At 37.9% G+C, this 16,899-nt stretch overlaps 2 protein-coding genes across 3 annotated transcripts in view; both read left to right on the top strand.

Annotated features, from left to right (window-relative positions):
- The window catches only part of slpr (mitogen-activated protein kinase kinase kinase slipper), a 69,039-nt gene extending 53,572 nt beyond the window's left edge, over window positions 1–15,467 (top strand). Inside the window, exons 2-12 of one of the 2 annotated variants that reach the window (XM_073091833.1) lie at window positions 79–218; window positions 905–1,097; window positions 1,833–2,008; window positions 2,505–2,525; window positions 3,594–3,783; window positions 4,231–4,401; window positions 4,965–5,144; window positions 11,936–12,022; window positions 12,644–12,779; window positions 13,400–13,511; window positions 14,010–15,467. In XM_073091833.1, the coding sequence (XP_072947934.1) occupies window positions 79–218; window positions 905–1,097; window positions 1,833–2,008; window positions 2,505–2,525; window positions 3,594–3,783; window positions 4,231–4,401; window positions 4,965–5,144; window positions 11,936–12,022; window positions 12,644–12,779; window positions 13,400–13,511; window positions 14,010–14,813 (2,210 nt within the window). In that variant the 3' untranslated portion in view covers window positions 14,814–15,467. The remainder of the gene's footprint in view (window positions 1–78; window positions 219–904; window positions 1,098–1,832; window positions 2,009–2,504; window positions 2,526–3,593; window positions 3,784–4,230; window positions 4,402–4,964; window positions 5,145–11,935; window positions 12,023–12,643; window positions 12,780–13,399; window positions 13,512–14,009) is intronic. The other variant, XM_073091909.1, reaches the window with a different exon arrangement.
- LOC140757752 (uncharacterized) lies at window positions 5,240–8,017 on the top strand (the record flags this gene model as incomplete). Its single annotated transcript, XM_073093633.1, has 2 exons — window positions 5,240–5,252; window positions 6,978–8,017. Coding segments are annotated over 2 exons (390 nt in total), but the record flags the coding sequence as incomplete, so codon positions are not given.
- Window positions 15,468–16,899: the final 1,432 nt, after the last annotated feature.

The following is a 16,899-nucleotide window of genomic DNA, read 5'->3' on the forward strand; positions in this document are numbered from 1 at the left end:
ATTCTATCCGTAGAATTATATCGGTTATCTTATTAGTTTTTGAAATTGACATTAAGCTACTTCTTTTCCTTTTTCCAGTGTTACTTAGCGAGGCGATCCTACCCGATGACACGCTGGAAGACAAGACCTTGAAGATCACGGACTTCGGCCTCGCGAGGGAGGTGTACAAGACCACTAGGATGTCGGCGGCGGGCACGTATGCCTGGATGCCACCGGAGGTCAGTTGTTGCTTTTAAACTGGACCTGGTCTGGAACTTCCTGTGATCCAAATGAAACGGCACCATGGGTCCAACAAATTTTGCTTTATTACAGTGATTCTGGTACTACTTTTAGTTTGATATGTATGGTAAGTGTAATAAAATAAACACATTATGTAGAAAGATCGTAAAATCCTTCGTGGATGGCCGGCAGCGGTAGTACGCGACCCCAATTTCTGTCTTATTACAGCACTAGCAGTATTAACCATTGCCGTTATAGTTTTAAAGGACGTGGTAAGGCAGACACATTAATACGGATGTCTATGAGCGACTTAATATTATCTAAAAAATAGTATTCTTTGATATTTTTTTAATAAAAATAACATGACTAATTCTTACTCAGTTCCCGAGAACTGTTGTAATGAATCTGTAATCAATTTCAGATAGGACATCAATTTACCTATGTATTTGAATTTTGTGACAAGTATACCCGGTTATCAAAAAAATAATAATAACGAAAATATATTTATTGCGGTGTACAAAATGGGCTATTTAACAGTCAATGATTGGAGAAACCCTTTGAGAGTTTTATTGCTTGTGTTGGGTGGCTCTGCTCTTTAGTTAGGATGTGTATCACAGTGCTACTCAATCAGACGATTTACACACAAGCAACCTCATCTTAATCTCTCTTAACAACACAATTCCAGGTGATAAAAAACTCAACGTTCTCCCATGCCTCCGACGTGTGGTCGTACGGTGTGCTCCTGTGGGAGTTGCTAACGGGGGAGACGCCGTACAAGGGCATCGACGCCCTGGCGGTGGCGTACGGCGTCGCGGTCAACAAGCTTACGTTGCCCATACCGAGCACGTGCCCGGAGCCCTGGCGGGTGCTCATGGAAGGTAATACAGCTCATGTCTACACTCGTTGTCTATTTTGTTGTATTACTGAGGTTCTGTCGAGAAAATGCCATGAATAATTAATTTTCCTTATGTTTGCTAACCATACAAGTTTGTTAAGTTTATTAGTATTGTTATATTATTATTTTTAATAAACTTAATATAGAACCCCTAATGTATACACACAGGTTGGTAACAAATACCCATAGACGACACTTTTAGTCAACTAGAACAGATTCCTAACTACAATTGATGACTTATTAAAAGCGTATACATGTATCCACATAACTTATCACATTTTTCAATATGTAGCTTAAAAAAATTGAAATTATTATAAGGAAGGAACAGCATAATATTTTTTCGCTGCCTTTTAATGTCCCATTATGATGTCCCTTTAATATTCACCATACCAACACAATACCGAGTGGTAGAACCCTTTGTGGTTCGAATCCGGCGGCACCACCGCCACACCTATTTCTACCTAATAACAGCAGTGTTAAGCGCTGCTGTGTTCCGGTTTGAAGGGTGTGGTAAGGGAGACAGACTTCTCCGAAGCGTTCCAGCTTAGTCCTCAGGGGTAGCGGCGCATCTGTGACCGACCTCAGGTAGGAATATCTAATCCTATCTGGGGTTGATTACAGATGTCCATGGGCGGCAGTAGCCACTTACCATCAGGTGGACTGCATGCTCGTCTGCTACTCTTATATTATAAAAAAAAAATACCAACTAACTTTCCAGCGTGCTGGCACTCGAACCCCCGCGAGCGGCCGCTGTTCCCCGAGATCCTCGAGCAGCTGGAGCGCATCGGCCAGTCGGAGTTCACGCGGGCGCCGCACGAGTCCTTCCACACGATGCAGGACGGCTGGCGGCTCGAGATCGAGGAGGTGCTTCGAGATCTGCGGCGGAAAGAGAAGGTATCATAGGATTGCTAAAAGGGAAGGGGTCACGCAGGTTTTGATGACGTCATCCTATTGACGTAGTGGAAAATAGGAGGTCGAGTCTAGTAAGCGTGCAGTGGGTACGATAGGAATGTTTATTGGTGATGGCGATCCCATCCCAATACAATTAAAAAAAAAAAACATTTTTATGGGCTCAATGTATGTCTACAATACTAGATATAAAATGGCTTCCTCACCTTAATTTAATGTTAAAGTTACATTTAGTAATTTTAATGTATTGTTAGCATATTTTCATATGAAAATAAAAAACATTTTTATGTGTTACTTGTCATGATTAATCCTAAATATAAAATATAAGTTATAGACCAATTTTAACTCGTGTACTATTTAAAAATGTTATAAATGTGTGGTGGGCATGCCCCCGTGTGTGTGCGATGTTAAATACAATAACATGTTATGTGTTACATGATACATTACTAACGTGCGAATGTTTTCCTTGACGCTTGCACAGGAATGCAGAAGCATAGAGGAGGTTAGTGCGAAGTGTTTTAGTGTAGTTGTAGATATAGTTTCGGTTATGTTAGTTTGTTTAAGTTGATTGTGTTTTGAGCGCTTTTATATTAGGCCTTGTTTTTATCTACTGATATTTAATATGTCAGACTTGTGCTGTCAGATAAAATCTGTATTTTTTCTTTTCAATACTTTGACAGATCCGCAGTTGTGTTATGTTAGATATAAAATAATATAAATACGTTAGTACATATTGTATAGGATAATACTGTTTTTTCTGTCAAAGCACGCGTCTGTTCCGCTGTCTGTAGATGTAATTGAGTCGTTATGGATTTGTGTCCATTACACAGCTTTGTAAATATTTTCCTAAGATTTGCCTAGTCTTCCCAATATACAAGTTCTTTCAAAATAATGTTACTTGTTATCAAACACAGGTACACAGGTACACAATGTGTACCTGTGTTTGATAATAAGTCTACCAATACGCACTTGGCCAGCGCGGTGGACTATGGCCTAATCCTTCCCATTCTGAGAGGAGACCCGTGCCCAGCAGTGGGACAGTAAGGGGTTGATGATGACACAATGTGTAATAAATGAATGAGCTTTAAAAGTATTTTTTGGAAATTGTTTATTAGCATGTAACATATAAAATATAATATTTGTTTGATTTCGTTTATTTTTTTTTAGCTATTTTTAATATTTTTCGCATTTTAATTTAATTTTGTAATTTGTCATACTGTAATTTTAATTGCTTTAGTAGTGATATAGATGGATATTGTTTTTGTATTTTATAACTATGTCTTTAATTATTTTTCGCTTTTTTATGTGATTATATATTATGCTCACGGTTATATCTCACATTTCTGTGACTATTCTCCATTTTTATTGAGTATGTTTCTTTATTTCTTCATTGATCACTTCACTTTATCTGTGTGATACTCCCTTACGAATAGGAATATCCATACCCTCATATTTTTATACACCTCTAACCTTACCTCCCTCATCCCCGCATGTGTGTTCCCTTATGAAAAGAAATATCCGTACGGTCGTATTTTTATCCACCCCTAACCGTTTCTCTCTATGCCCTCAGGAGTTACGTTGCCGCGAGGAGGAGCTAACCCGAGCTCAGCTACAGCAGCGGCTGCTAGAACAGAACCTCGCGCAGAAGGAACGAGAGTTGGAGATGCGAGAGATCGACCTCGCGGCGAGAGAGCTTCACATACTGATATTCGCGAGCAACATGTCGCATACGCAACCGCCGCAGCCTAATAAGAGGAAGGGTGGGTGTTGTGTCGAATTAGTTAATGTATAATTGAGATTGTTAATTGAAAGTGTACATAGGAATCTTTAAATAGGTGGTCTAACAAGTGGTGGAACCCTTTGTAGAGGTTTAACAGCCACACCTATTTCTGCCTAATTAACAGTGTAAAGCTTTGCTTTATTCTGTTTTAAAAAGGGTAAAAGTAAAAAAAAATAAGAGGCATTCCAATTCTCAGGGGTAAGCAATGATAGTCGGGTGATTCGAAATTTGGCTAATTGATTTGAAGGTCTCAAGCTAAAATTCCAGATTAAAATAATAATAAACTTTAACGCAAGTGAAGTCCACCAATCCGCATATGTCTCCGTGGACTATGACTACGAAGTGGTTTATACTTTCACACTGAGAGGAGACAATTACTGCATGTTCGTTTCTCCGACTTATATAATAAAAAAATATATATTTGCAGGCAAGTTCAGCCGCATGAAGCTCCACAAGAAGGACACGATCTCGTCGCCGTCGGACTTCAGGCACACGCTGACGGTGCGGCCCGCGGACGACGAGTCCAGCGTCAAGCAGCTCGTGGCCGTCGCCAAGGACACGCCGCCCGGCTCGCCCGCGATCATGAGGGCCATTGCGCGTGAGTTGGCTTATGTGTACGACGTTGCCGGGCAATTTTGCCGAATTGGCAACATGGAGCTCTACAAGGACACGATCTCGGATTATCTGGATGTTTAAATGATTGTTTATATATGTGTCTATGAAACTTACGACATAAGGAATTTCTGATCGATTTGAAGTAGAATCTTTATTATATATAGAATTGGTTATAGGTGTTTATGGGCGGCAACTGCAAAGTTGTAAATGCTAAAAGCTGCAAATTTCAATGTTGTAAAAAAGGTATCGTACAAGCAATTGATTAGCATTAAATAAAATTTCTTGGAATGAAGATTAACTAATTCTTTTAGTGTCTTTGACATATATGTATACTTTAGCTACTTTATAAATTTTTGATGAAAATGGTATGTATTGTTTTTTAATTGTTTAAGAAATATTGAATTTGTATGTCATGTGTTAATTATGTTTACGTTGGATATATTCTATACATAAACCATATTATAACTTACATCTAATGATAAAAAACAGCGTAAATAAATTTTAAATTTATAGTATATAAAAGCACCCCTGTTGTAATATCTCCAGTGCCAGCGGACGGCGTGAAGGGCAAGACGTGGGGCCCGTCGACGGGGCACCAGCGGGCGCGCGCGCACCTGCCGCTGCCCGCGCTGCGGCCGCGCGCGCAGCGCCCCTCCTGCTCCGCGCCGCACCTGCCGCCGCACGCGCTGCCGCACCACGCGCACCTCGCGCGGCACGCGCTCACCGGTATGCGCGGAGATATGCACACACATACACACGACACGTGACACGCGCTCACCGGTACGCGCGCACACACGCACACACATACACACGACACATGACACGCGCTCACCGGTACACACACATACATACACACACATATACACGACATGTGATACGCACGACACGCCCTCACCGATATACGCGCGGACACACGCACTTATGACACACGTGACACACTCAACATACACGTCTGACACAACAGGAACATGCGGCGCACGATATCCGCACCGATATGCGCGTGAACACGCACACCTGACACATAGGCAGACACACACACACGCACACACGACATATGACACGCGCTCGCTAGTAAACGCGGACACGCACACATGACACACATGTGATACATATATAGACACATACACATCTGACACACACACCACACACTAAAAAAAATGTGACCCACGATGTCCTCATCGATATATGCGCGCACCACACACACACCTGACACACTGAATACATGACATGACAGAAAGAAGAAAGAATATACTTTATTCAGGAAAATTGCTACACAAAGTATAATTGCAAACAAACAAAATACACGCACACACACACACACACGAAAATCTGATGCATGATGTTATCAAAGATACGCTCGCGGACACGGAACAGACGTACATGCGACACACAAAACACACACACACACACACTTAGACCGCGACGCCATCACTGTGCCACACACTGTCACGCCGCACATTCCCTCCATGATACACGTGTATGAAAAAGAGAACACACATAGAAACATAACTCAAATGATGTGCAGTTGCAAAACACCCGATACACACACTTACTTAGTCTACTGCAAAGTGAATAAGGACAGACACAGAAGGTTAAATAGTCACTGTGAATATAAACATTAAAAACACAATTCAAATACACACATAGGTATGAAGAGAGTAAAAATATAATGAAACAGGGACATTTAGAAACAGACACACTCATACACACTTAAATAAAACAACTATATCTCCAAAAATAATTAATAAAAATATACAATAGTAACTGTAAAAAATATTTAAAGTTTTATATTTTCAAATTTGAAATCATTTGAACTCTTTTTTAATTTGATTGCATAATAATACTTACAAGCAGACTTACATAAGTAAATAGTACAGTCTTTAAACCTACACACAATCAAATTAATTATGTTAACTTTAATGTATTTCCATTTTTTTATAATGTGTTTTTATTTCAGTTATGTTAATAGTCAAGTTGGTGACAAAACTTTTTGTACAAATAAAATAACAGTACTTATAAAATAACATGTAACAATTTGAATAAGTTTTGTGATCAACTTGAATCCTTGAAATCTTGAAAGAGCGGCTTAAACCTAATGGAATTATTACTGAAATAAATCTGCCCACTGATAACACTGAAGTGTCATACACGGTCGTTTATAAGCGTAGACAAAGTATTTTAATATGAAAAGGCTAAAATTATTTGGCATTTTTTAATATACTACCAATTACTGTACTAAGTTTAATTTACACTTATTTTTTTATAGATTTTGTGGTCTTTAAAGAAATTCATAGACAATTTTGACATATAAGCGACCATTAAGACACTTTCGTTGTCTTTCTATATCGACATAATTTGATGTTTTATAATTGCTGAATAACTATTTAAAATCTGTCAAGTATTTGGTAACTAGTCACTTGTAAAAATCGAAATTAACAGCCGCTCTTTCAATTGAACCCCTAACAAAAAGATGTAATAAGATCCCAGAATATTTAGTATATAGTATAGAATATTAGAGTATATAACACATTAAAAGCGTGTATCGTTTGCATCGATAAGTAACGGACGCGCGGGCGGCGGGCGACCGCGTGATAGCGATAGGCACGATCGAGCAACCGAAACGAAAGCCGAGGAAGTCCAAGTCTCAGGTGCGCTCCGGTGGCTCCGAGCTCGCCAAGAAACGCTCCGGGAGCCACGACGACCTACTCTACGAGAACGACGAGCCGAGGAAGAATCGCTTCCTCCTCTGTCCGATGTTCACTTCGACAGCCGATATCCCGAACCACTACGATACGGTGTTCGACATGCCAGACAAGCGTAAGGGTGACGTGAAGAGGAACTTTCTGAAGAGCATCCGCTCGAACAGTCTCGCCGGGTTGTTGGCGGTGGCCGGCAACATCAGCTCGGAGACCACTGAGCTGCTCAGGGACGATTGAACTCGCGGACTGTTTTTTTTTTATTGCAGCCAATGTTTTAGACCACAGACAAGATAATAGTACTTTAGTGTTTTTCGAATGATTTATATAATAGTTTTGGTGTCAAAAATTACAATATTGCTGCATTAAGTTTAAATGGAAACAGTTGATGCCATGAAAGATTGTTCTGTAATACCAAGATCTCGCAAAAATCATACATTTGCATTTTATTTAAAAGTGACAATCAGATAACGTACAAAATTGATGCCATATTTTGAATACATATCATATCTACTAACATTCCTCCTACCATACGCATTTGTTTTTAATTTAAACTAAATAATTTTCGAAATTCCTTCTCTCCAGCAATACAAAACATATCTTCGATTTTAATTTCTCTATGTGTGAAGTCGAATTTATTCTTGTTTTTAAAAATAAATAACGACTAAAACACGCTCGAACTCGAGCACTTTGATAATCTCATTTAACATGTAAATAAGTTAAGATTATATTGAATAAAGTTCCAAGGATTTGATATTAGGGCGTAAGTTTAGTTGTAAGGGTATCGAGAAAAAAATAAAAAAGACTTATTTCGTCATAGGTTATGTTAGTCATAGGGTTAAGACCAGTGTCTGTACGTATCCATACAATAAAAAATATATATACATTTTTACAAAAATATATGTATTTTTTGTATTCTCAGAGTGAGTTCACGCTTTATAACTGTTCAGTTTATTAAATGCAATCGATTTTTTTATGTATGTAAAAGTATATTTGATATTATTGACCATAAACCTTGACAATAATTCTTATTACGCAATATATTATAATATGAAGCATTTATATGGATGGAAATAAGTTGTAAGTGAACCTTCATTGGCCACATTTTATATGTGTATAATTTAACAGTTATAAATAATACTACATCATATAATTGCACACGAAGATAAAATTCTTTATTAACTTAAAACTTCATAAGAATAGATTTCCATTTATCACATTTATCAATAAATATGTTTAATCGTGTGAGTTTAAATACAACAAACATCCTATTCAATTACTGAAGGTTCAATTAATTAATTGAATTAATCAAGGCTTATGACATATCGCTTGTATGATACACTTCAATATACACGGATTAATAAAATGTGGCCAATGGTATACACACTATTATGTAACTTAGCAAATGAATTAGTCTAGTGTTTAATTAGTTGTAGCTTATAATTTCCTCTGTAAAAGACTTAAACGATTCGGTCGAATTTGACTGAAGATTTAATTAGGATCTTGCCAAATTGTACGAAAGTTTCGTTGCAAGGGGCTAGAGCAACGCGAAGAGACAATGAAAAATGAAAAAATAAGCAAAAAAATATATGTCTCTTCACATTGTCATGTCCCTTTGCAATGGATTGGTTTGAAAAGTGACGCAATATTTTTGTGTGCGTCGTTTTGTAGTGAAATATATTTTCTAATATCGACCATTTTGTCCACTTTTTTGTTCTTGCTGCTCTAAAGGAACGTCTCAGGACAGTCTACCGTACCCCTGTGAGTATATTTTCTATATTGTGAACAATTGACGTGTGTTTTTTTCTTTTTTTGTTGACTGGATAGCTAAGATGGTTTCAAAAAGTCATATCAACAATTATTATCAAAATTAAGTACTTTAAAATTTTCACTGAATGATGTCTATATAGACATAGATAACAACTTTCATTAGCATATTATTCAATTATTAATTTGGTATTCAAAAATATAAATTTAATTAAAATATAGAATCAAATATTTTAGACATATAGTTCTAGTCTCTGCGAGCTACGAAATAATATAAAATAACTCATATTTATCTATATCATTATTTTAATTATGTGAAATCGTCTAATGTCAAATATAATTATTTTATATGAATTTAACACAATTAAAGGAATCGTAAATTAACGAATTAATTCGAGTCATTTTCTTAAAACTAGCGTAGCTCTCCAGTTAACATGTTTTTAATTTTTTTATTTCATTGACGAAAAAAATAAAGTTGTAACAATTTGAAAAAATAAAAGTCGTCCTCCCCACAATGACAGCAGGTCTATGTTTCTCTATTAGTCGAGTCACAAACAGTAACGTTAACACTCAGCCTATTGGTAAATTATGATTAATTCGGATTTGGCATACGTTAGAGCAATGTAGCGTTTAAGACTATTTAGTTAGTTCGTAGTTAATTATTATTAATGTAATTTCTATTGTAAAAAATGAGCATTTTCGTATTTCGATTGTTGTGTGACGTAAGCGGTTATGTGTTGACGTGTGCGTGTATCTTAGTTTTTATTTTTTATCACTGAGCTGTTTGTATTTTTTTTTTCTCGTAAGCTAGTATCAGTTTGACAGTTTTGTTTTTATAATTCTAATTTTGTAAATTGTAAGCATTTGTTTGCTTCCAGCCTGTTTTTTTTCCATCTAGTTAAACTTAGCGCTATGCATGCTTCTCAGTTCATAGTTATACGCTATATACGGTACAATAAGTCGTTTTTTTATTATAATTATATATGTATTTGTCGTACTTACTTATACGTTAGTTTGTATGATACTTCGCTTCGTCTCTATCACATGTCGTATGGCACGCTTTCAAATGTTTACAATGGTCTAATATAGTTATGTTTGGAAGTCTATCTGATTATAACGGTATGTTCGTATTGACGGAGATAATCTTCATTTTAATTAACAGATACGATATTTATATGAGGTTTAACAGCATTAATGTGGATACTATTTTGTATGTCATTTAAAACAAAAACATTTTTTTAAATTCTTTATTAATCTTACAATGAAATTAATCTTTTATATTTTTTATTTTAACTAATTGAATTAAAAACTGGGAATACTATAGAGTTTTATAAGAGTATCTCCGTATAGTACTAAAAATTGCGTATCGGTTGTGAATTGTTAGATATTTTCAAAATAACTTGGAATTATAGTGAACTTTATTTTGATTCCCACGATCACATAGGCTTCCAATACTAGCCCGTAGAGTACAGTGTGTACGTATACAATAGTACAAAACTGGACAGTTTCCGCTGTAACCCTCGGCAGTAACCAATGTTCCTGTGGTGGTGGACTTATGCAAGAGGCTTAGGGTCGGTTCCCGTGAGGTTTTGACGACTTATCGTTGGACGACAGTCCGTCGTGACGACACATTTATCGGTGAACGATGAATTGTCGTGACTGGCGGCATATTGTTTGGTGACAATTTGTCGTGATGTCGGTTTGTCGTAACGATCGTGTACGGTAGTTATGCGTCACGACACATTGCTAAACGACGAAATGTCGTCACGACTCGGGGAACTGACTGTTAGATGTGACTCGAGTCGGTCGTAACAGACGAATGAAATATCCGATACATCGCTCTGATTTTTTTTAATGTATAAAAAAATAATTGGAAAGTGATTATAGAAACTCTTTGGTGATCTGGTTCTTTTATAGTTATATAATTAGTACCTTTTTTATATATCAAATAAACCTTTTCCATAAAATCGAAGCTGGTGTATTTTTTTAACATGGGACTACTAATATAAAGCTACTAACATCCCCCATAACAAGACGAACGATCAAGAGAGATCAGTGAATAGACGATAGAGAAGAAATGGAAATGGTGAAGGGTGAAACGTGAGACGAGAGATTAAACCAGCTTCAGCTTTCTCACTCAAGCTATCTAATAGGGAGAGGCACCGAAGAGTTATAACTTAATTAACAATATGACAATACATGAAATCGAACCGTTCACGAGATAAGTTGAGAGAAATATTTACATGTAAGTATGACAAATTTATGATTTATTTTTTTAGATATCTTGTTCGGCTTTTTATTTTGCTTGTGTATCTATTAGATGAACTGTGTGGCATGTATAGTGTGTTATGATCACGAATTATTGCATGTACTGTATTTATGCACTCTTTTTTTAACTTTGAAACTCTTTGAAAAAATAATTGTAAATTGAAAGTCGAGTGGCAATCCCTCGATACGAGAATAATTGTTGTTGAAGGCTGATTAATTGAATTTTCGTAATGGAATTGAATTGTTATTGTGAATGATTAATTCATTAAGCATTAATTTGTTTATTCTATTCTATTCTATAACAGAATACATAAATTGTTTTTTTCCTTGTAATACAAAAATTGAAATTATTAAAATTATGACCATCAAAAATATGTTTGCCTTGTGATTTTATTAGTGTACGATTATTAAAATTCTTATGAAAATCTGAACGTAAACTTTTTTCGAAAATAAATGTTGGCATTCACATTTTTGACCCATACCATTTTTTCCGATTTTCCCTAATATCAATCGCCTACTAATAAATTATTGAACAGTGTATAAATACATTTTGTTATTCAACATTCATCGCATTGAATCATGAGCGCATTTTCTATCTCTCTCTGTTCACTCGGTGTTGTGAAGGACAAAATACGTTCATGACTCGAGGTTGTTGGTCTCTGTATTGCTGTTACGGAACTTTATAAGGGTGTTTTAAGAGGCCAGCATTCTTGGTAAGCACGCACTAGCTATAACTAACTCCGCCTATGTTTTCCATTCACATAGGTTGTTTTCTTCCTTACACAGACTTCAGTCCGGACGACTGGGGACCGGAGTACCCGCTGGGGTCCGCGAGGTATACGATACCGATGCCAACGCTTTATAGTACGGAAGGTGAGATTTTTGTATTTTATAATATGTAATATATAATTTTTATATAATATTGCGTCATTGGTTATATGTCATTGAGTAAGTGGTTATTTCATGGACATCTGTAACCAATTCCATATAAAACAGGTGTTCTACCTGAAGCCGATCACAGATGCTTTGTCATTCCGTGGTACTAAGATATTCGCTTCATATGCAAGTCGTCGGTACCCACAACTGTCTCGCGAAGCTGGTGAGCTAGTGAGTAAACTACTCGAATAATTCACCTACTCAACTGCAATTCTTCATACTCATTGACGATGGGTCTCTCCTCAAAATCTTTAAACATATTTTACCAAAAAAAATGTTTTTTTTTTAAAGTCTCCTCCAAAGTAGGTTCGTTAATATTTTTAAAGTTGCAGGCTTAATTAAATGATTTATGAAGTCGCGGGCTAAAATATGTACCTGCCCGCCCAAAGAATTGCTTCAATGCATTCTTGGCGCGCTGTATCTGAACCGCGGGACTGCAGGTGTAAATATGCGGGCCGGCTCTCAATTTGAGTCTAGCCGCATCTGACCCGCGGGTCGGAAGTCGCATGTATGCGATTCGGAGGTGGTACAATAACCACGAACGATATAATATTCCAGGTTACAAGTACAAGAAGCCGAGCATCATCGAGATGGTGCTGTACAACATGGCGGCGCTGCTGGGCGGCGTGGCGGCCGGCTACGACGTGCGCGTGTCCAACGTCAGCCCGCTGCACCCCACGCTGCAGCCGCACAGGTACCCCTGCACCCCTCCTCCCCCGGGACGAGCACCATCAGCTGGTGCTGTACAACATGGCGGCGCATCGCCCAAGTACCACACCGACTATATAGTCCGCGCTAAACTGCTAGTCTGCTCTTAATATAGAAATTAGTCGCGTTGCAACAGCAAATTGTAGATATTAGCGGGACGAATACAGCGCGGGCCTCCTCCGGTACCCTCCGCTGCCCGCTCTCGCCCACGGGTATACAGCGCAGTTAGTTTATCCTTACGTTACGTACTACATGTTAAGGAAACATGCGCGCAGCAACTTCAGAGCGGACTAAAAGTTTGGCGCGAATTATACCATTCTTACTATACCCCTATATACAAACCTTAATGGCTCCAGGAGGCCGGATCCCCCACTCCCCTTACCATTGAAATTATTATTTTCTCACTTATGCTAGTTCCCATTTCCTTGCAACAGGGCTGCTCTCCCTTTACGGAAGATACAAAAAATACCTTTTATTTCGCTGAAAATTTTCGGTAGTAACGCATCTTTACACTATATTATAAATATCCATGATAGTTATCATCAAATTGACTACATTTTGGTTTGCTACCGCAATAAATGTTGATTATTTGTTGATGTGTTGCAGGGCGGAGCTGGAGCCTGAGACGGTGTTCGAGGGCTACGGGTTCGCGCACAACACGTACCACGGGCCCGCCCGGCATCCGCGGGCGCCGCTGCACGCTATCACTGGATCTCCGGTAAACGCTTAGCTTCATATCTTGTGGATTTTCGTAGATAACGTGACTTGTGTGCGTAATAATGGAAAATTATGTTTTCAACTCTAAATTAATTTGTAGTATAAATATTTTAGATTTAATGATAAATAGCAGTTGTGATAGCCTAGTGGTTAAGAAACTCGGCCTCTCGATCGAGGGGTCCAAGGTTCAAATCTCAAGCACACACCTCTGATTTTTCAAAATTAAAAAGTAATGATCACTTGCTATGCTACCATTATTAAACGGTGAAGAAAAACATTGTGAGGAACCCTGCATACCTGAGATATTTATAAAAAAATCTCAAGGGTCTACCAATCCGCACTTGGACAGCGCGGTGGACTATGACCTTGTGTTGATGACGATACAAGTTTCGTTGTTTGTTGCAGCTATAACTTAATTAAAATTACATATACTTTTAAAAAAATACTTAAAATCTTATAGAAATAGCATTATTAAATATATGATAATTCCTCTCCACAGATATCGAGCGTGCAAACGGAGGAGCAAAAACCTCTACGGTTCACGGACTCGCCGACGCATTACGCTCAACCTTCCTCCTCCTCAGGCTACGGGCACACACAGCCGCCTTCCGCTACTCACTCTGCCCTTGCGGACCTCTACCACAACTACCGGGACAACTTCCAGCCCTCACAAGAGCGCATCCCGGACCGCGTGCAGGATTATTACTACCGGGAGCCGTACGCGTATGATCGCACGGCTGATTACGTGGTCAAGCATCCGTACTACGGTTACGAGGAGGGTGGGTTTGATTATCGCGAGCCGACGCCTGATTACCGCCCGCAGTACTTAGGCCACCGCCGGACGCCGTCTAACTCGTCCGCTTCCAACTCCCATCCAGAGGAGTCGTTTTCCCCCTCCCGTCAGTACAGAACGGAGAAGTTCACGAAGACGGAAAGACGGGAGGAGTACCGGACGCCGAAAGCAGAGTATCCGAGGAAGTCGAGCGACTACTCTTTACCGCGGGACTATTACAGGCAGGAGTCGCAAGAGGCGGAACGGCCGGCGAATTTAGGCTTGGAACTAGCGCCGACTAAACTCCGGTCGAGTTTAAAGAAGTACAAGAAGTCGAGCGCGTCTGGGGGTAGTTCGGGCGGGGGTACGCCCACGAACCCCACCCCGCCGGACAGTTTGACGAGCGAAACGGACAGCTCGTATGTATCGGCGCGTGACGCCAGTAGCGGCTCGCAGTCTCGCGTGCGATTCAGCCCGGAGACCCTGGAGGGCCCCGGAGCGCCCGAGCGGAGGCCCTCCCGACACTCGTAGCGAAGGCTCAGGAGGTTCGACGACTACCTCGTTTGATCGCCGGCCTTTATGTACCCTTAGTTTGTACGTTAGCTAGAAAACGTTGACAGTTTACGAATAGACATGATAACAAATTTTGAAAACCCCTTCTTTAATATTATGTATGTATTCGGTTGTAAATTCAGTATTACGAAAATAATAACATTTGTTTATAACCATTTTGAATTAAGCTCGATAACGCTCGCGAGTGTCATGACGTCACACTAGGACATCCCATACAAAATTTCAAGCAATTCTGTGACACACCTCCAAAATGACGTCATTCACCCCGATTAGGATTTCAGACAAGATAGCCGACTGCAGTATTTTATACTTTTATTGTATTGAAAATATAATTAATCTTAAAGTTTTTTTTAATCTGGGTCATTTTTGAGAATCCTTTCAATATATTGTTTTTAGTAAAATCTTTTTTTCTTAGATTTTTTAATACTGTCATCATGCCTATTCGCTCACACAGCGCTTCAGTGAACGTTATCGGAACTAAAATTTTGCATTATGAGTTTTAAAACTGAATAGTCAATTGTAACGACATTCAATTTTACAAATATAAATAGAATGCATTTGTTTTTACATTTTTATTTAATGTTGATAGCGTTATAGTTCTGCTTTTTTAACTTTAACAGCTGAATTTTAGTTTCAATAAGGACCACGGGAGCGCTATACAAGTGAATACGTAAACGTTGAACGATTTCGAGCAAACTTAAAATCTTGTACTACGGGTACTGTATATATCGCTTGCGGGTAGCGTGGAACGCTTCAGCTTCTTAGCGCGTTCTTTTGTGATGGACCGCGTTTATTGTTAAGGTTATGTGTAACGTTAGTGTGAAACGAGTGAATTGATGCAAGGATTTGGATTACGTGTTCGAGGGTTCCCCGGACGCTTGTAATGATGTTTTATTGGTTACGAGGCGTGCACGCTTAGTCGCTTAGTCTGAGTTCTTGAATAGAAATTATCTTTTGTAGCCACTGTATTCGTGATTTAACCCTATGTAACTATCTATGTAAATGTGGATATTATTTTTACTATTCGAATTCAAGTAACCTCTTTTTCGTTTTAAGTAAACGAATAGTTTAGTACAAAAACGTTTTATGGAGATACGAAGTCAAGTAATATATTAATTATTATATATATCATTAATGATTGAATAGAAATAACTATTGATATTAAATGAACATCTCCACTAAAGAAAATATAATGATTATTGTCATCATCACTGTCAATATTTTGTGATATCAATCGAATAACATTTTGTATATGGTTAGTCATTTTCAAATATCGAATTAAAATAAATGGTTGAAATAACGGTATGTAAGAAAAAAATAATTTCGATTATTGAAATCGATTCATTGATTTATTATTATCGGACGAATCAAAATCAAACACATAAGTATTTGTTAGTGTTGAAATTAATACGAAAAAAATATGTTAACATTTTAAAATTTTTGAATATTTCCTTCAGTCATATAATTCTGAATTACTTAAAATCTATCCTACACTACCTTATATCTACCTGTCTCGCCTTCTCGACAATTTGATAAGGGTATCCTGAGAGAAAACAGTCGTTCTAAACCTAGAATAATATCCAAACACCAATTAATTAACAAATAAGCTATGTATAGATACGATTGTGTTCATTATTATATACTTGTTGTGTGACGTTGTACATTTGTAATATATGTGCGTATGCGAACGGATCTTATGAATCATTTGATGTAATAATGTGTAACCAAACAGTTGTGAATATACTACGGATAATTGTGAATTGTTGCTTATAGTTGTGTCGACATTTCATTAGAAAAATCCCGCATATAACTAGGACTTATATGTGCTTGATTAAGTAAAACATTAAGTGAAAGCTATTAAAATCTTGGCCTGATTCATTTGGACAAATAGTCAGATATAAACTGATAAACAGCGATTTACTTTTTGAAATGTAAGCAGGAATGTAAACATGATAGTGAAAATAATAGTTCTCATAGAAATAATAATAAAAAAATGTTTAAAATCACGCATGACCGTTTAATCACTTTGGGCCGGATTCCATGA

The sequence above is a fragment of the Epargyreus clarus genome, unplaced genomic scaffold (assembly GCF_041222505.1).
Source record: "Epargyreus clarus isolate Ecla_fem2 unplaced genomic scaffold, WU_Ecla_fem_2.2 ptg000001l, whole genome shotgun sequence".
Lineage (NCBI taxonomy): Eukaryota > Metazoa > Arthropoda > Insecta > Lepidoptera > Hesperiidae > Epargyreus > Epargyreus clarus.